General features: G+C 41.7%; 1 protein-coding gene across 1 annotated transcript; it reads right to left on the bottom strand.

Moving 5' to 3' along the window:
* Positions 1 to 1,689: 1,689 nt before the first annotated feature.
* LOC145418285 (distal membrane arm assembly component 2) lies at positions 1,690 to 9,809 on the bottom strand. The gene is made up of 5 exons (XM_080286724.1): positions 9,643 to 9,809; positions 7,617 to 7,784; positions 6,716 to 6,936; positions 4,834 to 4,999; positions 1,690 to 1,835 (listed from the first exon to the last, which is right to left on the bottom strand). The coding sequence occupies exons 1-5, from the start codon at positions 9,807 to 9,809 to the stop codon at positions 1,703 to 1,705; spliced, it is 855 nt and encodes a 284-aa protein (XP_080142850.1). The 3' UTR covers positions 1,690 to 1,702.
* Between the last annotated feature and the right edge of the window lie 295 nt (positions 9,810 to 10,104).

Genomic DNA, 10,104 nt, shown 5'->3' on the forward strand with positions numbered 1-10,104 from the left:
AACAACTGCTGTATATTCAAGAGTTGGTCTAAGTTTTAATTATTTTCTTCAGCATATCCACATTATATATCTGGGAGCAGGGCAGTGAAATGGTGGGGGACGGAGCGACATGGAGGCGATTTGTTTGTGGCCACCCCTTACAGGATTAAGGCATCTGGCAGTAGATAGATAGATAGACTTTTCATATTGGCTAATAGGCCATGCATTTTTCCTCACCCTGTCCTTTATGTGGTAGGTGGTAGCTTTGGGTTCACAATTATACTAAGATATTTTTCCTTTTCAGAATTGCTTTAGCTTGTGATATCCCAGTTGATATTCCTATGGGAGTCTTATTGTTTTATTCATTATATAGTATTTGCTGCATTAAATTACTGTACATCTGTTTATTTTTTGTATTGTGTTGTTTATAAAGGCTCCAACATGCATGCATCAGTCTTGGTCTGCCTGTTACAGCCCCACCCTGGATGTTCACACCTCTCACTTTCCACACACAGTTGTCATCCTCCATCCCCTTCACATGCCCAAACCATCTCAATCTACCCCTTCTTATCACAGCACCAATACACTCCAGTCCCATCCTTCCTCTAAACTCTTCATTCACGCCTCTCACCTTCTACACGCAGTTGCCATCCTCCATCCCCTCCACATGCCCAAACTATCTCAGTCCACCCCTCCTCATCACAATACCAACACACTCCAGTCCCATCCTTCCTCTAAACTCTTCAGTCGCAATCCTAGTTGCTCCTCCATACCAAGAAGGGCTTTCCTTTTGTGCTGAGGCTTGCATTCTACTCTGTTTAGGAAGCTCCCTGACACCTTTTCCTAAGCAATTTATTTTGCATATTACACCTTAGTGTCCTTTTCTTTGTTACTTAAATCATTCCAATATCACCGTACTCTGCACAAAATGTACAAAACAGCCAGCCGCATCCAAAAAATAAATCAGTAAGGAAGAAGTGTTTGGGGGCTTCATTAACCGGTGAGGATGCGAGTCTTAGCAAGGAAAGAAATCCCTTATCAGGAGAGGCAACAGTGGGTGACAGAGCGACTTGGAGGCGTATTGTCTGCGGCCACCCTTTGCGGGATTAGGGCGTCGGGCTATAGATAGATAGAACAGTTTCCTAAATTTCTTCCATCCACTTCTGATTCAGACAGTAAACTTCTGCTCCTTCACTGAGCATATAGATGGTTAGGGAAATAATGAAATACAGTAGAACCTCACGATAACAGACCAGCCAGCGAGAAGCTTGATTTGATAAAGCAGAAATTCCGTTGTATTGTTGGTGAGGTTTCAGGCACGTTTGAAAATAAATGAGTACAATAGCGTATTCTACTGAAACTAACTTGGCCCATAATTCCACCCTTCTGCAGTCCATTTCACATCCTTGTCCTTGCATCCCTTCCTGAAACGTGTGTGTTGCGACCCATTTAACCGACATTGTTCATTATAGTGATGTAAGTCTGGTGGCTTCGTAGTATCCAGTAAATCCTTCCAGTCCGTCAAGGCATGTTAATTAGAGGTTTTACTGTTCTGTTCATTTTATTTCTTCTAGCAATGGAACCAGTCTTGCCTCTACCTGAATATCATATAAATGGGGTAGTGAAATTTGTAAATACTGCTCGCTTTATTTCTTATTAATAATTATTTACAAGGAACAAGGGTTCATTTCATTTAGGTATTATTTAGGGTCTACAGTTCTCCTTATTGTACTTTATTGTCCATATAGTTAATGCCAGAGATCTCAAGGTTAGGTAAGGCATCTTCAAGGAGAATGCAGAGAAGTTTGATGTCTTGAATGTGATCGAGTCCTGTCAGGTTAAGACTCGTCAACTCCCTGGAAAGAAAATACATGAGTCAGTTTGGCCATGTGGAAAGGATGGAGAATGAGAGAGACAGTAGGAGAGTGTATGTGGGTGAGGTGGAGGGGGGAAGAGGGAGGGTGAGATATGAGGATGAAGTGGAGTAGAGGTATATGAGAGAGGGGGATAATGAAATGGCAGGGAACAGGGTGACATGGAGGCAATGTGTGTGTGGCCACCCCTGAGAGGATTAAGGCATCTGGCTATAAACAGTAAGTACAGAATGTTGATATAATTTTACAGCCAAGCTCCAGCCATACATCCTTGAAATTTGGGCCACGGATGGGTAACAAAATATATAAACACAAGCATCATTATCATCATCTAATTCTACGTTGCCCCATGAGGAGGGTAGGAGGCTGGGGCTATGTAAGTTGGTCCTGACATTTAAGATGAGAGTGACCAGCCTCACTCATCCCTGATTGGCATTATGTGAACAATAAACCCCAACCATCCCTTGGATATAAACCTGCGCAAGATTACTTGGAGCACCTTAATTATCTACTAAACCACCAGGTGCCATGATTTGGTTATATGGTTACCACCCAGCATTGTAAATGGTTTCTTGGTGTACAGGAAACCATTTGGCTTGTCACTCAGTGTAGAGTCACCCATAGGCAGAAGAGGAAAGACAAAAAAGGAAGGAAGGAACAGGGGAAAGGGCAGTCACCCAACAGCAGCACTACATTGAGAGAGTGGATGGTAAGTGCCCCCACCTACCACTACCCACTGTTCAAATGGGATGTAAGAGAGAACTGTGTATTGTCTGTATAGTATTTTCTACTGCCTGTGACCTACAGTCTTAAATGCAATGTGTCCAGGCATCTCAAAGTGAATGGATCTTGAATTTGGCTCTTGTTTATAATTTTCTTGGAGGGAAGAAGCATGCATACTTCTGGCTTTTGGTTCCTTCTCCCTGGCATTAAAAAAAACAAAACAAGAAACAGAAAACAAAACTACAAGGTGGATAGTTGGACTAGTACACTGATCCTTTACTGCTTCATTATGACGATATTTCTCTTGCTGTTTTCTGAGGGTTTTAAACAGTTTATAAGACAGAATGAAGTGGAAAGAGACAGACACTGAAGTAAAGCTGGGCATAACTCAGTCTCTAGTACCAGAGATCTTTTTTTCCCTAAGAATAAAACAGCTGGTCAGTAGCAATGATAAAAATCTGTTAAATCTGTTGCAAGGCGTTCCATATGGGGTACTGTGTAAATCCCTCATCCAAACGGTCAAAAGAAATGGGGCGACAATCTTAATGGTATTTTTCTCTTCAATGTTGTAGGAAAGATAAACGGTAGGATCCTTATTGACAAAGTTAGAACCAACTGGAGAGGAACAAAGGAGTTTTAGGAAGGGAAGGGGGTGTGCAGGCCAAATATTCAATCTTAAGATGTATAGTAGAAAAGTAAAAAAAAGGAAATTAACTTTATGCCATATATATAAGGGATGTGGAAGGTGTTGAAAAAGTATGCAGTGGTTTAGAGAATAGTGGTAGGTGGATGTGACCATCATTCACTCACTTGATGCAGTGCTGCATAATTCTTCTTTCACCTTCATCATTCTTTTTCTGTGTCAGCCCTCCTCTCTTCCTATTTCTCACCATCATCCATTCACTTGATGTAGTTCTACCTACTTCTTCCTTCATCTTGATCATAATTTTTTTGTGTCTGTCCTCCTATTTCTCACATTCTGTCAATTGTTGTTACAGTACTCATTTTCCTTTTCAGGTGGCTTTACAGTGAGTGACAAGCCTAATGGTTTCCTGTAAGCCAGGAAACCATTTACAGTGCTGGGTGGTAACCATATAACCAACCCATACATGTTCCCTGCGTGTCAACATGTGGGTTGGTGGAGGGTTAGTGCCCCTCCCCATAGAACAACTCAAAGACCCCTTACTGGATTATGGCATCTGGCTATAGGTAGGCAGACATTGGCTAAGAGAATATATAAGAGTGCAAGAGTGGTGGTAGGTGTGTGTGTGTGTGTGTGTGTGTGTGGAATGTGAAAAGGGTAAGATTTGAATGTTGGATTGAATGAGGGATGTGTCATGTCTCCATGGTTATTCAATACATGTATACTGTATAGGAATAGTGTTGTGCCTGAGAAAAGTCAGTGTTTTGAAACTGCTTGTACTCATGTTTGTTGATGCTGTTGTGGTAAGTGAAGACAAGTGGAAGTAATAAGGCTTCATAAATTAATATGTGTGCGAGACAAAAATCGAAGTGAATGTTGCGTCCCATTTTTACCATATGAGCAACATTTAGGAACAGGTGTTTAATTCGTCAGTGACTTACAAATTAAGCAACTTTAGGTGGTTTGTTTTCATCTCATGTAACACTGCTTTTTCCTGTCATTTATCGTATCACGAAGGCTCCAACGTGCTTGCATGCATTGGCCTTGGTCACCTAATAACAACTCTCCATATTATTCAGTCCCCCTATTCAGTCCCTTATTCCTACTATCACACTATGACCTCATCCCAGGTCTTTCTTTATCTGCCTCTCACAAAGTTAAACAGTAAGTCATTGCTGCATGATACTGGATGAGGCTTAGTTGTGTAGGATTAAAACTCTTTGGTTACTAGTCAAATCAACCCTCCTGTTTGATAACACTTAGCCATTAACTGAGCAGAAAAAGGGTTGGGAATCTTTCTCATGCTAAAATAAACACTGTAAATCCATACTTTAATCTGGCTGTAGCAGCAATGCCTCTCTGATTTGTGTCTCCTTGGTTACTAGTCAAATCAACCTTCCAGTCAGACAACACTTGGCCATCAACTGAACAGAAAAGGTGTTTGGGATCTGTCAAGCTAAAATAAATGGAGTCTATACCTTACTGTGGCTACAGCAACAGTGCCTTACTCTGTGATTTTTGTCTCCTTGGTTATTAGGCAAATCAACCTTCCAATCTGACAACTGAGCAGACAGGTTGGGGATCTGTTCAAGCTAAAATAAACACAATCCTTACCTTAATCTGGCTACAGCAGCAATGCCTCGTTCGGTGATTTTTGGGCAGTGGCTGATATCTAGGTGCTGTAGTGTGTTGGAATATTCAGCACAGATGCGGTCAATACACCAGTCATCAATACTGGGGCAGCCGGATACACTCAGCCACTTCAGATGCTTCAGCTGTTCTGTAATGGTAAAGGAATTTGTTATTTATTCTATACAATACTCTTTCCACATAAACGTGGTCTAAAACTGCCCCCTCTTTATCTTGAATACTCACCTGTAGCAATAAATTAACGAGTGATGAAGTGCTATGGAAAAGGTACACAGCTCTAATTATTTATGTGTTTATTTGACACATACATCAAAAAAAGCTACAAAAGGACTAAATGCTGCACCAAATTAAGGTGTCAAAAGCTACAGTGGTTATAAAAGCTGATGAAAGCAGTACCTCATTCCTTCATTTACGTACGAATAAAGAACAGACGATGATGATGGTAGGCCATATATGCTGAATACAATGTTAATCCCCTATGTGATACAGAAGAGAATGAAGCAGTATATTGTTAAGGCTGGGCTGGACGTAGCTCTGTGACTATGGTAAGGAGTGGGAGGACGTTCAGGGAGCTGTTGCCTCTCCGACACTGAAAGGGCTCTCCCTCTGTGCTAAGAGATCTTTGTGTGTGGCAAGTGTTAGGAGTGTAATGCTGTATGGTAGTGACCTGGGCAGTAAAGGAGGAAATATTTCTAGGCTCAAACGTACAGAAATGACAGTGGATAGATACGTCTGGGGTACATCCTTGAATGTGAGGCCTGAGGGGATTAGGATTGCAGTTAAAGAGTAGAAAGGAAGACTGGGACTGGAGTGTATTGGTGTTGTGATGAGGAGGGGTAGACTGAGATGGTTTGGGCATGTGGAGAGGATGGAGGATGACAGTTGGGTGTGGAAGATAAGAAGTGTGAATGTAAGGGGTAGGGTTGTGAGAGGTAGACCAGGAAAGACTTGGGATGAGGAGTGTCACTTCAAGGATAGGCAAATGCCTAGGGAGGCTGCCAGAGACTGAGCAGCGTTGAAAGCCGCCATTAGGTGACCAAGACTGACACATGGATGTTGGAGCCTTTATAAATGATACCATGTGATAAAAAATAAATACCTGCTAATTCTCAGTAACTTCTGCTTTTAACTCGCTTCTGAGGAGGAGGATAATTCTAATACAGAACAGGTATATGAAGGAGGACTGTATGGGTTGGAGGAAGGGCAGCCTGATGGTGTAGGACAGGGTGACATGGACCCATAGGCCAATTGGTTAAGGAGGCTCCCTAACACCTTTCTCTAAGTGACTTATTTTGCTTACTACACCTTACTGTCCATCTCTGTCTCACAAATCATTCTAATATCACCATACTCAGCATTGATGACATGAAAAAGGATATTAACCTGCCATATCCAAAAATAAATCACTGAGGATGAGGTGCTAGGGAGTTTCCTTAACCAGTGAGAATACCAACCATTTTTAATTAAAGATTACTCACTCATGCTCTCTAGCCCTTCATATATTAACCATCCATATCCATAAATAAATCACTTAGGAAGAGGTGTTAGGAGGCTTTGTATATCACTCTCTCATCCTCTCTAGCCATTCACATATGAACCATCCATATCCAAAAATAAATCACTAAGGAAAAGGTGTTAGGGGGCTTTAAATGTCACTCTCTCATGCTCTCTAGCCATTCACATATTAACCATCCATATAGCCAAAAATAAATCACTAAGGAAGAGGTGTTAGGGGGCTTTAAATATCACTCTCTCATCTTCTCTAGCCTTTCACATATTAACCACCCATATAACCAAAAATAAATCACTAAGAAAGAGGTGTTAGGGGGCTTGAAATATCACTCACTCATGCTCTCTAATCCTTCATAAATCAGATCAACGCCCGATGCATCAATGGCCTCAAGGAAGATGCCGGGGGTGAAGTACGGAGACAGGCTGTAGCTTTTATCCTCAGCCTGTTGGATCCATTCCTGGGCATTCCTAAAGCGAACCCTTCCACCGCGATGAACCAGGAAGTGCGCCGCTGCCAGATCAAACCCCAACGCCGAGACACGATCCTTCCTGAAGCTGGGGGAAAAGGAGTTTGTAATAATCGTGTGGAGAATGAGAGTGTGGTAAGTAGTGACGACCATCATCCACTAACTTGATGTAGTGCTGCATACATCCTCCTTCATTACTGTTTTTGTCTGCCTTCCTCTCTTCCTATTTCTCACCATCATCCACTCACTTCATGTAGTGCTGCCAACTTCTTTCTTCACCTTTATCATTCTTTTCGTGTGTCTGTCCTCCTCTCTTCCTATTTCTCCCATCTTTCCTGTCACTTTTTATTACTCTTCTTTCCTTTTCAGGTGGCTTTACATTGAGTGACAAGCCAAATGATTTCATGTAAGCCAGGAAACCATTTATAGTGCTGGGTGGTAACCATATAACCAACTCATATGTGTTCCCTACGTGTCAGCAAGTGGGTTGGCAGAGGGTTAGTGCCCCTCCCCATAAAACAATCAAGTTAAAGACAAATGGCCACCCCTTACCGGATTATGGCGTCTGGCTATACTGTAGATAGATTATTATTATTATTATTATTATTATTATTATTATTTCTATTCCATATTATTTTACAAAGTTTAGGGATTAACGTAGCATTTAAAGGATTAATGGAAGCTTTGTCTTTACACTCCATTTTGAAAAGTCCCTCCAAAGCTGAGTATGGTCATTTGGTAACAGAGAGAGAGAGAGTCCATAGCTACCTTTGATCTGCCACAATGCTCTCTTCCAGTTTATCGTTCATCCACTCTTGAATGGCCTTGGATCGAAAGTCAAATCCCTTCTGCAGAAATAGCACTGTGTCGCGACTCACACCCTTAGGTCTGAAGCGGTGAAATACGCTGCGCCATTCACTCTCAGGCAGCACCTCTCTGAAAAACAAAGAATATTCATTTGTATTGTTTTTCAGATGTATGAAATTTGTGGTAGATGGTGGCAATCATCATCCACTCACTTGATGTAGTGCTGCCTACTTCTTCCTTCACCGTTATCATTCATTTTCTGTGACTGCCCTCCTTTCTTCCTATTTCTCACCATCATCCACTCACTTGATGTAGTGCTGCCTACTTCTTCCTTCACCTCTATCATTCTTTTTCTGTGTCTGCCCTTCTCTCTTCCTATTTCTCACTATCATCCACTCACTTGATGTAGTGCTGCCTACTTCTTCCTTCACCTTTGTCATTCTTTTTCTGTGTCCATCCTCCTCTCTTCCTATTTCTCACCATCATCCACTCACCTAATGTAGTGATGCCTACTTCTTCCTTCACCTTTATCATTCCTTTTCTGTCTCTGCCCTCCTCTCCTCCTATTTCTCACCATCATCCATTCACTTGATGTAGTGCTGCCTGCTTCTTCCTTCAACTTTATCATTCTTTTTCTGTCTGTCCTCCTCTCTTCCTATTTCTCCCATCTTTCCTGTCACTTTTTATTACTCTTCTTTCCTTTTCAGGTGGCTGTACATTGAGTGACAAGCCTAATGGTTTCCTGTAAGCCAGGAAACCATTTACAACGCTGGGTGGTAACCATATAACCAACCCATATGTGTTCCCTACGTGTCAGCAAAAGGGTTGATGGATGGTTAGTGCCCCTCCCCGTAAAACAGCTACCGTAACTCAAAGACAAACGACCACCCCTTACAGGATTATGGCATCAGGCTATAGATAGTTATGCAGAAATTCACCTATATGCACAGTACTTATGGTTTGGCATTTTTTGTCACTTTCAAAATACTGTATTCTGTAGTAAAGAAAAATTAACTAAAATCTATCTATGTATCTATTGCCAGACGCCTCAATCCCGTTTGGGGTGGCCACAAACAAATCGCCTCCAAGTCGCCCTGTCCCCCGCCATTTCATTGCCCTGCTCCCAAATCACACACCCCTCTCTCATATACCTCTCCACCCCATCCCTCCATCTCATCCTCGGCCTCCCCCTCCCTCTTCCCCCCTCCACCTCACTCACATACACTCTCTTCGTCAGTCTTTCACCCTCCATCCTCTCCACATGGCCAAACCACCTCAGTGTGTTCTAACGCTTCCTGTCACATCCACATCCACACCACAACGCTCCTTTATATCCTCATTCGTCAGCCTGTCTCTCCATGTGACTCCACAGGCTCTCTTAAATAACTCATTTCCACTGCTCTCACTCTTGACTTGTGTCCTTCCAACAATGTCCAAGCTTCACTTCCGTACGTTAGAGTTGGTATCACAATACTGTCATGTAGTAACTTTTTCACTTCCATGCTCACTTCCCTGTTTCTTATCACTGCTTTCAAAGAACCAGCAACCTTTCTTCCCTGCTGTACCCTTTCAAGCACTTCACCCTCCAAACCTCCATCCTTACTCATCACACTACCCAAGTACTTAAACGTACTCACATTTTCCAATTCCTCACTATCCAACCTCGCTGTACATTCACTGACTTCACCTCTCTCAAAGACCATCACTTTACTCTTCCCTACATTCACCTTTAGATTCCGTTTCTTACACACTCTCTCAAACTCATCCACCAAGCCTTGCAGCTGCCCTTCGTCTTCACTCAACAACACGGTATCATCTGCAAACAACAGTAATGTAAAAATTCACCAATATGCACAGTACTTACGGTTTGGCATTTTTTGTCATTTTCAAAATACTGTATTCTGTAGTAAAGAAAAATTAACTAAAAAATAGGAATAAATCACAATAAAGGCTGGAATAAATTTTTAAAATATCGACCTTTACTTACTTGTGGTCCGGTGCCTGCCATGATTCCTTTTTAATCTCAGTGGGCGTGTACCATTCCTTTTTACCGGGTCTGTCATCGTCCAGGAAACATTTAGCTGAGGTCCACAAATTTCTGGTGTGAATGTTAGCCACTGGGAGGAGGCACAGTGGTCTGGAGGTACTGAACATGGTGATTGGATTAGTTAGTTTGCTTGGTTCAGGTTTACTTTGCTTTACTTTGCTTGACGTTGCTTTACTTTGATTTTATTTTGCCCTTTTTCTTTTGCTTTGCTTTACTTCATTTGATTTTGCTTATGCTTTGCTGTATTTCCTATGCTTTATTTTATTTTGCTTTGCTTGGTCAGTATTATTTTGCTTTAGTTGTTTGCTTAGCTTGTTCAGTTTTATTTTGCTTTAGTTGTTTGCTTAGCTTGTTCAGTTTTATTTTGCTTTCCTTGTTTTACTTTGCATTGCTTTAATTTCA

Source organism: Coenobita brevimanus, chromosome 113 (genome assembly GCF_032717465.1).
Source record: "Coenobita brevimanus isolate Jiangsu-jjx chromosome 113, ASM3271746v2, whole genome shotgun sequence".
In the NCBI taxonomy this organism is placed as follows: Eukaryota; Metazoa; Arthropoda; class Malacostraca; order Decapoda; family Coenobitidae; genus Coenobita; species Coenobita brevimanus.